The sequence below is a fragment of the Lates calcarifer genome, linkage group LG3 (genome assembly GCF_001640805.2).
Source record: "Lates calcarifer isolate ASB-BC8 linkage group LG3, TLL_Latcal_v3, whole genome shotgun sequence".
Classification (NCBI taxonomy): Eukaryota; Metazoa; Chordata; class Actinopteri; family Centropomidae; genus Lates; species Lates calcarifer.
Window position 1 is genome coordinate 21,906,799 of NC_066835.1, and position 12,811 is coordinate 21,919,609.

The 12,811-nt window shown below is 43.9% G+C and overlaps 1 protein-coding gene and 1 long non-coding RNA gene across 2 annotated transcripts in view; one reads left to right on the forward strand and one right to left on the reverse strand.

The window, feature by feature from the left end:
- The window catches only part of LOC108887594 (uncharacterized), a 26,591-nt gene extending 23,842 nt beyond the window's left edge, over positions 1-2,749 (forward strand). Inside the window, exons 4-5 of the long non-coding RNA XR_001961654.2 lie at positions 1,891-1,964; positions 2,615-2,749. This is a non-coding gene — a long non-coding RNA (uncharacterized LOC108887594). The remainder of the gene's footprint in view (positions 1-1,890; positions 1,965-2,614) is intronic.
- Positions 797-12,631, reverse strand: LOC108887593 (zinc fingers and homeoboxes protein 1). Its single transcript, XM_018683055.2, has 8 exons — positions 12,160-12,631; positions 10,866-11,348; positions 10,141-10,770; positions 8,743-8,869; positions 6,027-7,256; positions 5,787-5,918; positions 5,237-5,700; positions 797-3,971 (listed from the first exon to the last, which is right to left on the reverse strand). The coding sequence occupies exons 2-7, from the start codon at positions 11,222-11,224 to the stop codon at positions 5,245-5,247; spliced, it is 2,934 nt and encodes a 977-aa protein (XP_018538571.1). The 5' UTR covers positions 11,225-11,348; positions 12,160-12,631; the 3' UTR covers positions 797-3,971; positions 5,237-5,244.
- Between the last annotated feature and the right edge of the window lie 180 nt (positions 12,632-12,811).

Here is a 12,811-nt window from a genome sequence, read left to right on the forward strand (position 1 = left end):
CGAATCAGTTGGTGACACAAAATAAATCAGTAACAAATTCTCTGGTTCCACTGATTAAATATGAGGATTTGCTGGTTTTATTTATTCAATATCAGCTGAATATTTTTGGGCTGTTGGTCGAACAAAATGAGACATTTGACAATTTTCGTCATGAAAACTATTTAAAATGTTTATTGATCTGAACTTTATTTCTTTCATTAATTGTAAAATGTGGTGAAATTGCCATAAAGATTTCTCAGGGTGACATTTAAAGACCAAATTTGGTCTGAATGTTCAGATCTACGAAGCTTAAACCAGAGAAAGTTTGGTATTTGTGTCAGATAAATAACTTAAACGATCGTTCCCAATATCAAGTCATTGCGATTGATTTTCTGTTGATCAATCCTGGTATTCGTGAACCTGGGCTTTATTTTCCCATGTTTTTGGGTGTAAACGATTACTACCAGACTCCATCGACAAAAACAGTAATTTTACTGAGCAGAACACAGGAGCTGCTGGAATACCACTGCCTCCATCTGTTAGTTAGTTTGTGTTGTTGTGTGACTTTCCGTGATGGAAGAAGTAATCAGATACTTTACATATAAGTAAAAGTACCACACAACAACACAAACAAACTAACAGATGAAGGCAGAGGTGTTCCAGCAGCTCCTGTGTTGAGTGAAGTAAAATTCTTGTTTTTGTCAATGGAGTCTGGAACTGTTCGTAGTGGCCAGGGACACAGATTCCAAGGATTTTTGTCCTACACCTAAAAACATGGGAAAATCAGGACAAAACAAAAGGCAGCATCCGAATCAAATCTGTTTTTTCACTTTTTATTTTTTTTGCTTGCAGACAAAAAAAGATATCCATGAAGTCCAGATATAATAAATAAATTAACTACTAAAAACTGTTGGCTATTAAAGCAATTTAAAGAATGGCAGAAAGGCTTAACTTTGCAAAATTACAGAGCTTGTATAAGGATCCCACGTCGCTGATGAAATCATTAAAAAAAAGAAGTAAATCAACGAGATTTTACAGTTCACCGCTCTACCCACTGATTGTTCTGTGACATTTGCATATCCTAACTACATGGTTCAGTAAACACAGGAAGAAAGAGCAGAGAAAAGCAAAATAAAAGCTTATTTTGTCTTTTTTTTTTTCCCCCAAAACGTATGAAAAGTTAAAAAGTTCCCGCAGGAACTGAGCCAAGTGCTTGTGGTTTCTTGTCCCTAAAATATTGTCTGTAATTCTTGTGAAAAACCTGAAAGTTACTGTTAACTAGTTCACCCGTATTGGAGCAAATAAATGCACTAATAACTATGTCTTTTTTTTTTCCTCTCTCTCTTTAAAGTGATTCACTTACTTTGGCGAGGACAATAAAGAAACGCCATCTGAAAGACATAATTATTACTGTGTACTCGTATTTTCATGCATACAGTATTGAAATCTCTAGAAAAAGAAGAACTGTCGTAAAGTGTAAATGTCACAATCTTACCGAGTTTGTAGCTTAACTGACTGAGGTAAAGTTGCCTGTTTCCTGAAGTAGAGCAAACATGCCTTTGTTTTTTTTTTTTGTTTTGTTTTTTTTTTGTTGTTGTTGTTTTTTCCTCTTTTGGACAAGGACACAAACAGTATTTGGGTTCAAATCCCGTTCAAGTCGATCAACTCTGACAAAATCTGCAAAAAAAAAAGAAAGAAAAGAAAAAAAGACGACTTGTGTCTAAACTGCCTGACGACATGTGACTGAGAAGTTGAACCTGAAACCTCCCACACAACCGACACAGAAGGATCCAAAACCTAAACAGTCTGATTTTAGAGCTGGATGTTAAAGGAAAAATCCACCATATAAAAGATTTTGAAATTTATTTCGTACTGTTAAACCCCGTTTCTCTCTCTCTGTTCTTTCACCAGACATCCTACGTTTCCCACAATGCCTTTCAACGAGCTTTGGATGACCCTTGAACTTGCTGCTGACAGGAAATGCGGTATGTTGTATAAAAGACTGTTGACAGGAAACTTGAAACTGAGCAAATCAAATTAATTCAAATTAGCATTTATTAAATCTATTATTACTCATTATTATATGTAAAGTTTTTTGAGTTTTATAATTTGTGCAGAAAAGAGACTAAGTAACATAGATAACAGCTGTACGTTCACTGTCTTAAAATGGACGACATGGCGAGTGACGCCAAAACATCTGAGCCGCCCCCTGGTGGCTGGCTGCAGTATAGCAGCAGATCACACATGAGCCAAACAAAAAACTGAGAAAACATGCCAATGTTGTGTGTTCAAGTTTTTACTTATAAGTTTGGTTTTAATTTTTGTAGTCCAACCCTGAAGTTAGCATCATCCTGGTTCCCTCCACAAAAAGGATCAGTTTCTTAACTCCGCCGACAACCTCTGTAGTCTCATTTAGACACTCGTTAGCAACCGCCTTTTTTAAGACACGTAAAAGCTTCAAACATCAGGAGTGGGGGATTTACTTACCGATTTTATATCAGAGTGTATAACCTGAAAATGTCTTGAGCTTGTGTTAAAACCACAGACCTTATTTCAGACATTTAACCAGAAACACACTGACTTTGGGACGAGGGAACAGGAAGTGCTAACATGCTAACTTACGTCCTGGTTTTAGGACTCATTCCTGCACCACTCTTCACCAGAAACAAAGATGGCTGCGCTCATATCCAGGATGTTTTGGCTTCATTTTCGCAAGAAAATAAAGACGCGTCGGCCATCTTTATTTACAGTCACTGTTCATGATGGTCTCAAACTTTAACCATTTACGGCAGCGTATATGTTGATCATATATGTTGGGAGAAATATCCAGTTTTAAATTAACAACCATCCATTGTATACTTTATTTTAGCTGCATTGTGGGTAATTTAAGTCCACTTTCTAGGCTATAACTCTGATTAGACATTTTAATACCTCTCAAATGCACCAGTTGTTGTAATAATGAGTTTTGAAGTGGATTTTCCCTTTAAGTGCTTTTCTGTTCTCTCATTTTTCTTCCATCCTTCAGCGATTTGTGTGTTTGGAGGTAAAATCAGACTGAATTGATGTCATTGAAACTGAATGGACCCAAACACCTGCAAACATGGAAATTATCACTATTTTTCAAAAAGAACTCATAATAGCATAATAACAGAATAATGGATTCAGTTTCCATTGTGTTATATGTCTATCAGACTTTAACAAATCACTTGGAAAAAAATACAAAAGAGTTAAAACGTCAATGTGGAATTGATTCCAGCATTAATTTTTCTTTTTTGATTTAAACAAAGAGTTATAAACAGAATGGCACTAAATTTGAGTTACCTATTCACAAAAAACAATGTGGTTTTAAAAACCTTTTCTTTCAGAAGAGTAAAATGTTTTTATAGTTGGGTTTGGGGAGAGGACGTTCCCTTGAGAAAAAGGTTTCATGGTTCCTCTGTTATTCTGAAAAAAGTTATTTTAATAACGAGAAAACCATGCGAGGTCTCACCTCTTAGAAATGTTTTGGATTTTATTTCCTTTATACAAAGTTTACCTTTAAAATGTTGAAATTTTTTTTGTAAATTTCTGTAAGAAAAAGTGACATAAGGCCAAAATAAAAGCCCTGTCATCCTCACCAAAATAAAAGCCTTGTTATTTATACAGGAGCAGAGCTGGAACTTACTCTCGTGGCGCCGCCGTTTGGTGAGAGGCATCATCTTTAACGTTGAATTGGTCCCCACAGTTTATCAGCCAAAACAAACTTAATCCTGACGCTTTGTCCCTTTTTAATTCAGCTCTGTTGTCTCAGTGCTTCTCAGCTCCATCAGGACCCAAAGTTCGTCTCGAAAGCACGAACCCATCGTTTTAGAGTTGTCACGTGATCCGTCTCAGCTGTGGCCTCTGTCTTGAGCTTCCCGCAGCCGTCTTTGGGTCCCGACCCGCCAGCTGAGAAACACTGACGCATTACCGTCCTCCGTGTCATCTCCACAGTGGGGGAAGCAACGCTAATTCTGTGGAAAAAATAAAAAAAAAAGACACGAGCAGAACGTCAGATGAGGACAGAACCGTTTGACGTGTTGTTCGTGATGTTTCCAGCAGCTGCTCAGAAAATGTCACCATCATTTTTAAAGATAATTGGCTGCGTGTTAGAAAATGTTGAATCTTTTCATTTTCAGCTAAATGTCCTTTACAAAAATACATTTGTTTAGTTCAGATTCAGATGACGCACCATTTAAAATCCCCTATAATGACCGGATTGTTTCCACTGCATCACATTTTCATCTCTGATTTTAAAGCTCAGCACTCGATTTGATGCTTTAATGAAAGACTTTAGTTGGGGAATCTTTGCTTCCACTAGGCCAAATCTACTTTGACAAATCAGTTCTCAAATTTCTGGATTGGGTACAGCTCAGGAGTTGTGAGTTGATTTAATTAAATTGAATAACTGATGAAGAAAATTAACCTGGTTAACTGGTTTGAGAAGTCATTTTCATTAGAGCACCAGTTCCACTAAAATAAGTATTTTCTGTGCTGGTCAGAGAAAACAAGACGTCACCACGAGCTGACATTTTAAAGATTAAACACCCGACTGAGAAAATTTTCTGTGTTAATTGATAACAACAATGTGAAGCTAACAATGATTTTCCACATATTCAAACAGTAACAGCTTTTCCTCAGTGGACTCAGCAGGAGGCGTCTGCAGGATTAAACAAGCTGAATTTAAACCTCTGTAAAACACAGACAATATCTGCTACTGGGGGCTGGATTTAAAGATTTTAGAAAGAAAAAAAACTTGTTAGATTTTCATTTTACTAATTAAGTTGCAGAGACTGAACTGGGTTGGTTTTTACAGGTGGGATGGTAAAACTCCAATCCAGGAGATACCTGTGGCCACGTATTGTTTTTCTAATTCCTCAGCACTAACAGTTCTGTACCAAAATAAAACTTAGTTACTTTAAATTTCAGAAATAGAGTTTAAGTTTTTAAACTCAAAGCCGCAGATGCTAAATGTCTGAACACAAGGTGAATGAGAACTCTACCTGATTAAAATTTAAAATTAAAATTGGCAAAACTGTGAAATGAACCAGGAGCTTTATTATCAAAGAATAAATAAGGTGAATCTGAATTTTAGGTACTTTTGAGTACAAAGAAATCTTAGTCAGCATTAGAGCTGGAGCAGAAGATGAATTAGATGACTAGTTGGAGCTTTGGTTCTTTATTACTTTACTTGGAGTGGATGTCGTGACATTAAAGCCCATTCAGGTGTGCCTCTCACCTGTCTGCTCATGTCTGCTCCTCTGCCTGAGGCTGTGATTGGCTGACACCTTCAGATTCCTCCTGAATTGTCTCATCGTCCTCCACCTCCTCTGCATCCTCCTCCTCCTCCTTCTCTTCCTCCTCTTCCTCCTCGTTGCAGTCGTCGTCTGTGGCCTCCTCTCCTTGTTCCTTCACCTCCATCTCTCCCTCGCTGTCTCCGTGCTCTGCCGCCGCCGCCTCCTCTTCTTCCTCTTCCTCCTCGTCGTCATCCTCCTCACCCTCCACCTCCACCTCCTCTCCCTCTGCCTCCTCATCGCTGAAGGGCTCCCTGCCCTCCTCCGCTCTCCTGGCGGCCTCGGAGAACCAGTCCCTCACCTGCTCGTAGCTCATGCTGGACTTTGTCACCAGGTCGTCCAGGTCTTTCTCGCTCAGGGCTCGGTGTTTGAGGTAGTAGTCCTTCAGAAACGCCTTACCGGACTTCACCTGCAGGAGGGACAAGGAAAACAAACATCACATTAAAAAGGAAGAAGCCATCAGCAGTAGGTTCAGATAAATGTGGAAAAACAGACCTTGATGGCAGTGGCACCCTCCTGTGGCGAACGTTTGCAGGGATACGGTCGACGCGTCCTCCTGGACCAACCGCGGAAACGCTTCCTGGACTTCTTCTGGCTCTTGGCTCCACCGTTCAGCGCCTCGTCCACCTTAAATCCAGTGAATATTTAGAAGATGAGTTCAAGTGACTGAAGAATCAGTTTACAAACAGAACCTTTTTTAATCTACCTACGGCTCTATAATAAAAGCATGTTCACCTTCCCGCTCTGGTAGAGGTAGTACCACTTCAGGTTGCTGTTCTTGCAGGCGTAGCGCGTGTCTCCGAACCAGTTGACGATGTACGTCCTCGGTAAGCCGCTCTCCTCCGCCATCTGGTCGTACTCCTCAGATGTGGGCCACTGTGTGCGGACAAACGCCTTCTTCAGGATGTGGAGCTGCTCCGGTGTCTTCTTCATCATCTTCCTGCCAGCGGGAGGAGTCGTCTGCCTCTCCTGAGCCGAGGACGAAGGCACAGTGGCCGGTTTCGCCTTCTCCAAGTCCCCTCCGTCGACGTCTCCGTCTTTCAGCTGCCCCGCCGAGGGCATTTTCCGCCTCTCGGTGAACCAAGCGTCCACCTCGCGTCTTGTCAGCTTCGTCTCCGCTCGCAGCCGACTCAGCTCCTCGTCAGAAGGTGTGTCTGATTTCTGGAAGCTGGCCTCCAGGATGAGCAGCTGCTCCGGCGTCTTTTCCTTGAACTTCTGCGGCGTGAAGTCAGGGAAGGCGTGGCGGAATTTGACCCGCGGGTAGCTGGTCGAACCGGACGACCCTGGGGCGTTGGCAGACGTTGGAGAGGAGTCGCTGGCATCGTCGCTGGAGTCGATGACGATGGTGGTAGTGTTGTCACTGTTGTTGCTGTCATTAAGGCTCACGCTGCTTTGCCTTCCCACTTTGCCTCCGGCCGACACCACCGCTCTGCTGGACGGGGTTTCGCTCAGCAGGACGCCGTGGTGATCCTTTGAGTTCCTCTGGTTGTAGCGTGTGTCGCTGAACCACTTCTTTATTGCTCGTTTGGAGAGTTTGGTGACCTGCATGAGCCGAGAGATCTCCGCCTCAGTGGCAAACTGCCTCCTGCTGTAGCTGGCCTTCAGCTCTGCCAGCTGCTCCTTGGACTTCTTCGGTTTCACTGCCCCTGCATCCAAACCGAGCGGCGTGCTGACTGAAGAAGCTGACATCTCCGTTTTGGATTCTGACGTTGACGGTTCGGCGGCTTTTGGCTGGTTGCCGGGGACGCCCGCCACCGTCAGCGTGATGGGTGAGGCGACCGGCACGGTGCTGCCGTTACCGGCCACCTGGGTGAGGACGAGGCCCGGCTGCCCGACGATTTGACACGTCTGGAAGATGGACTGCAGGCCGTTGGTGGCAGCGGCGATGTTGGCGGGGATGACGGTGATGGTCTGAGGGACGGTCTGCACCGTGCCATTAAACTTCTTCCTCCTTGCCTCCTCCACCTGCAGAGAGGAGTTTTAACTTTACTGATCCATAGCAAGTAGGATTTATCTCAACTGGGAAACAGGATGAACAAATCAACAGACTCAATCTCCCGATTATAACAGAAACCAAAACCAAGTGCACCAGAGAGCACTTCACATCTAACTGAAGGACAGTTTACGACCCTCAGAGTGAACCAGACAGAATTCAGCCTGAGGTATGAAATGGCAAAAGCTCAAAACCTACCAAGAAAATATATATTTTTAAAAAAACATAGGAGAGTGGCTGTAAAGCAATGAAAGCGTGGCACCACTTAAAAAGGTCACATAATCAATAAAGAGATTGTTGCATCACAGCAGCAAGTCTATAAAAATAAATTTTATGAAGTGATTTGATAAAGTCTGCCAACTTCAGGCAAAGTGCTGGAGTTAATAAAACACAGTCGCTGCTGCTTGTTTTTAAATTGAGATTTTGGATCAGACAAAATAAAAACCAATGACTTCACAATGTGGTCAGACTCTCGTGGGGTTTAAAAGGTCTGTGATGGAAGACTGGTTGGTTGGTTTGGTAAATGTATTAAAGAATGTACTTTGTCTGATGTGTGGACAAAAAAAAGACTAAAAACTCTTTCTGCAGGTTTAAATTTAAGACTTTCTAAGATCTCTTTAATGTCACATAAACTGATGATTAATGCCTCTTTCACCATCATGCCAGCCAAAGTAAGAAAGTGTGATGGAAACGCAGTAGTGACAATATGGCCGAGAGTTACGTTATCTCAGTATCTCTCCGCAGTACATAACCATAATTCCTAATGATATAATTGATTAAATTAATGCAGCCTGGACTTGGATAACTGGTATAAAATGGATGGATTTAGCAATTAAAATGATTAAATGATGCTAGAAATGTTGCTATTTGTCAGTACTAGACTCCATTGACAAAAACAGGAATTTTAGATGAGCAGACCACAGGCGCTGCTGGAATACCACTGCCTCCATCTGTTAGTGTGTTTGTGTTATTTTAATGTACTTTTACTTCTGTAAAGTATCTGAATACTACTTCTGTTACTGAAAGCCACACAATAACACAAACAAACCAACAGATGGAGGCAGTGGTATTCCAGCAGCTCCTGTGTTCTGCTCGGTAAAACTCCTGTTTTTGTCAAAGGAGTCTGGTAGGGATATATAACAATGTTTCTAGTTAAACTCTTTGATAAAAAGCTCTGTCTCTGTAGGAATCCTATCCATAATAATGTTAGACACTTATAACAACAGTCTGAAGGTCGCTCAGCACTTGTTCTATTTTTTTTTTCTATTAAGAGATAAATGTTATGCAGCGTTTTCTGACATTCACAGTCATTAGAAAAACATCATGTGAGGAACAAATGTGTGAAACGCAGTCCTAAAAATGGATGTGTGTGTGTGTGTGTGTGTGTGTGTGTGTGTGTGTGTGTGTGTGTGTGTGTGTGTGTGTGTGTGTGTGACAGCAGCCCGTGAAGCCACCGACCTCCTCCGGCGTCCAGCTGACTCCGTGTTTGAGCCTCTGAGCAGAAAACCAGACCTTGATCTGCTCCTCGCTGAACTTGGTCTGTGAGGACAGGCCCATGATCTCGGACACTGAGGGGTACGGAAACCTGCGATGTAAAAAAAAAAAAAAAAAAAAATTTGAGTTTGACTGTTGAGATTTCTACAGACTGAGCTGGTAAATAGGACAGGAAACAACAGAGCGGTCACATGGTGAGTAGAACAACCACAGAGACTGAACTGAACTGTGCTAAAAACACATCAACCACTGGCTCGGTGCAGCTTTGTGCAGATGTGAGTCTGTAAGTTTCTATATATCGGCCTAAAGGGGCTGCAGCTCTATAAAATGTGTGAAAAATCTTTTTGGCTGAAGGTGATTTCTTGAAGGAAGTGTTTGGTATATTGTATGAGAGATGATTAAAACACTTCCTGGCTCCAGTTCATCAGACACACAGAAGCTTTTCTTTGTCAGGCATGATGGGAAATTGAGTATTTATTGGGTTTGGGGATGTTGATCGATCAAAACATTCCATTTTCCATTTATCCAACTGTCAACAGGCCGGTGAAGAGAGGTTTTTATTTATTATCGTCAGCTGCTCAGTAAATGACTAAATGATCATCACACTGAGACGCACGTCAAGGTTAAAACTAATGTGTACTCATACCTTCTCTTTGTTTACAGGTGTGGAGCTCAGGGCTGCCACTTTCATGAACCTCCTGTTTATTTGAGCTGCTGTAATTTGGGTTCAGTGTAAATACAGATGGACAGCGTCTTTTTCATGTTGAGTCTTTCAGTGTCTGGAATTCATCGAGCTCCAGATCCATCACTGGATAACACAGGTAAACACTCGTGTCTTTAAATCGCCACACCTGCACTTTGTAATTCAGGTGTGTTAGTGTGAAGTTAGTGCATGGCTCCAGTTAAACCACAGATCACCATGTTAAACTGTTTTCCTACCAAGCAAACGCTCGTTTCAGGTCGAATCTTGCAAACTTGCAGAGACATGAAACTCGCTGCCGGTCGCTGTTCCATCACAGTGAACACTGAGTCATGTTTAGATTTTGTCAGAATTTTTGTTTTGAATTTTGTGTTGACGTGTCCAAGGATCATTTTAAACACTGGAGTTGATTCTGGGCTGGAAATTAGACATAATGAAAACAGTTTGGTGTTTGTTGTAGTTCAGCATCTCACTCCAAGTCTGAGCTGTGTCCTTGAACACACCACTAAGAGGACTTCTGAAAGTTCCTGTTGCCCCAAATGATCACTAGAGCTTCAAATGTAGATCAATCCGCCACTGAAAATAGTCAAATTAGTTAACAGGAGGTTAAAACCACAGAGAGAAGAGGATTCTACTGAAGGACAGAGTCCAGGTGTTGTTACCTGTTGTAGGCGCTGACCAGCAGGACGTTGTTGTCCATGGCCGTGTTGTAGGTGGGGATGCTGCTGATGGGGATGAGAAGCTGAGTCTGGGTCTGGGGGCTGCTCTGCTGGTTCTGCAGGGCCGACAGAACCTGAGCCAGCGTCCCTGGAGGCAGCACGGCGCTGCCACCCGAGCCGCCTTTAATCTGCAGCACGTTGGGGCTGTTGACCACGATGCTCTGCGGAACGGCCTGGACCTGCACCGGCGCAGAGACGGGGATGAGGCGAGGGGCGGTGACGGCGGCGGGCGTCATCGGGGCGGGTGACAGGGTGGGCGGCTCCTTGTTCTCGTCATCCTCGTCGTCGCTCTCCACTTTGATGACGTCATCGATGGCCATTTTGTGCGCTGCGGCAAACTTCTTGGGCTCCGGTCTGCTCTTGATCCTCATGATGGGAGTCTTACTGAGGGCGATGCCCTTGCGGGACGTCTCCTCTGCCTCGTCGTCCTCCACTTTGATGAAGCTGCCGTCGAAGGTGAGGTCGTTGACTGTCTGCTGGAAGATGGTCTCGTTGTTTCGCTTCACCATCGTCCGCGTGAAGTTGTCCTCGCCGGGGTGGAGGCGAGCGTTGTGGGCCAGTAGCGTGTCATAACTAGACGGGGGAGAATCGTTTACAGAGACAGATTGATTCAGAGACTTTTAGTACAACCAACAAACACACCCCGTACAGACACACAGGTGGTCTACCTCTTTGTGTGGTAGTCACACTCCATGCAGACGTAGGACGTGTTGAGGACGACGTCGGGATGCTCCGTGTCCACATGCATGGTGAACAGGTTGAGCTCTGATGTCTGGAAGCTGCAGTATTTGCACTCGTATCCCCCTTCCGCCATGTTCAAGTCCAGGTAGGGGTCCGACGCCTGCCTGACGTCGGCCTCCTCGCCCCGCTCCTCCGGCAGGCCGCAGACCTCTGAGGAGACGGCCACCACGCCGTTGCTGTCCTCCGGCTCCACTGCCTCCGCGACATCCTCCATCTCCTGGTCCGAGTCGACGGTCTCTCGAGGAGGAACCATGCAGGGAGTGGTGGATTTCCTCCTGCTCGCCATCCTGAGGTTCAGTGAGTGCTGAGTCTAGCTGAGTGTCTATGCCGTTTCAGTTCAAGTCGTCCTGTTGCGGCTCCATAAAGAAGGATGTCGTCAGTCGAAATTCTTCCCCTGCTCTCCTCAATTCCTGAAGACGAGAGAAAACTGACAAGTTAACATCTGTTTTAAAGCCACAATCACATCTGGAATCTTTAGATTCTGCAGAGGTTTCTCTTCCAGCTCATCAGGTGCAAATACAAAGAATTACAAGTAGAGAATAAGAACTAGATCCTGGTCAGGCCCCAGAGAGGCCTTTTACCTGTCTGTACCCAGCAGTAGCTTTTCTCATGATCTGTCCGTGATTATGGTAATTTAATGTTTCTGTGGACCAGTAGTGGTTGTCGTATGATCTTATTGCATATACTAACTTTCCTGTGGCTACTTTTCTTATCTGTCTTCACTTCATCAGCTTTTAACAACCAAAATATCTGTTACATGCTTCAGAACTGATGTGTGATATGTAAATATCAGTGGAGTGTTGTACCATGGGGGGAAAAAACAGGGGAACTGTCCTTTAAAGATGAATCGATGAGATACTTCAGCTGCAGTTTGGGTAGAAGCCCTGCAGCCTGCACGCTGAGCAAACTGATCCACTCTGGTTAGTTCAACTCCTGCAACCAAACTCTGAGGCTGCAGCAGAAAATGCACTTCCTGTCTCCACACACAGACACACACAGACACACAACACTGAGGAGACACGGAGCTGTTTGCCTACATATCCAAGGAGGAATAAAGAGAAAGAGGAACGACAACATCCCAACAGTCGTCCAAGCTAACGTTAGCTAGCTGAGCGTTATGTTTAACGGGTCAATTCTCCACAAGTGGCAGCGGGTCTGGGGCTGCCTCAGACCGCGCACAGACACCGCCAGCAGCCCCCCGTCGGCCCGGTGTTCGTTTACCTGGTGAATCGGCTCCCGTTTACCAACATCTTGTGACAAATAGTTAGCTGGCTAGCGGCTGTAGCTGTCTAGCATCTCTGACTCGGTCTGTTGATACGCAGTCTTCCGCCTTTTGCCCAAATACACCGAGGATCCCATCTGCTTCAGCCGCTCGCAGAGCCCTTCCAACGGCCGAGAAACAGCCTGACTTGCCGTCCGTTAGCTCCGGTTTCAGCTAGCACCGCTTCGACTCGAACGGTTTACTCTGTTGCCTTGTTAACAAAAGGGACCGTTTAATAAAAAAGGCACCGATAGTTCACCGAATCTGGCGATGGCCATTTTTTATGCCGCCGCTAAAAGCGAGCAACGGCCGAGAAATCCATCCGGTTTGAACATTTCAAAATAAAAGCCTTAGCTATTGGCATTGGCTTGTTGGTATTCACCAACAAGCAGTTAATTACGGTGGCCCTGAAGGTCAGAACACAACGACATTTTAGAAAACAGAAGAATATTTCACAGAAACACTATATTTAAGATTATGGAAGTGTGGGGCAACAGTATGGTTTGTTTGCATCTGACATCAGCGAAATGTAGCTGGATGATGTAGTTAGCTTCACAGAGAAAACCCCAACCAACTTGGGGTTGCATTTTATAGTTTTTTATACTGGACTCT

Bases quoted from the DNA above. Each gene is read 5' to 3' on its own strand.
- LOC108887593 (XM_018683055.2), bottom strand. From the start codon at position 11,224: ATGGCGAGCAGGAGGAAATCCACCACTCCCTGCATGGTTCCTCCTCGA. The intron at 10,771-10,865 runs GTAGACCACCTG...TCCCCCGTCTAG, and splicing joins TGTGACTACCACACAAAGAG to TTATGACACGCTACTGGCCC. The intron at 5,701-5,786 runs GTCTGTTTTTCC...TCCCTCCTGCAG, and splicing joins AGGGTGCCACTGCCATCAAG to GTGAAGTCCGGTAAGGCGTT.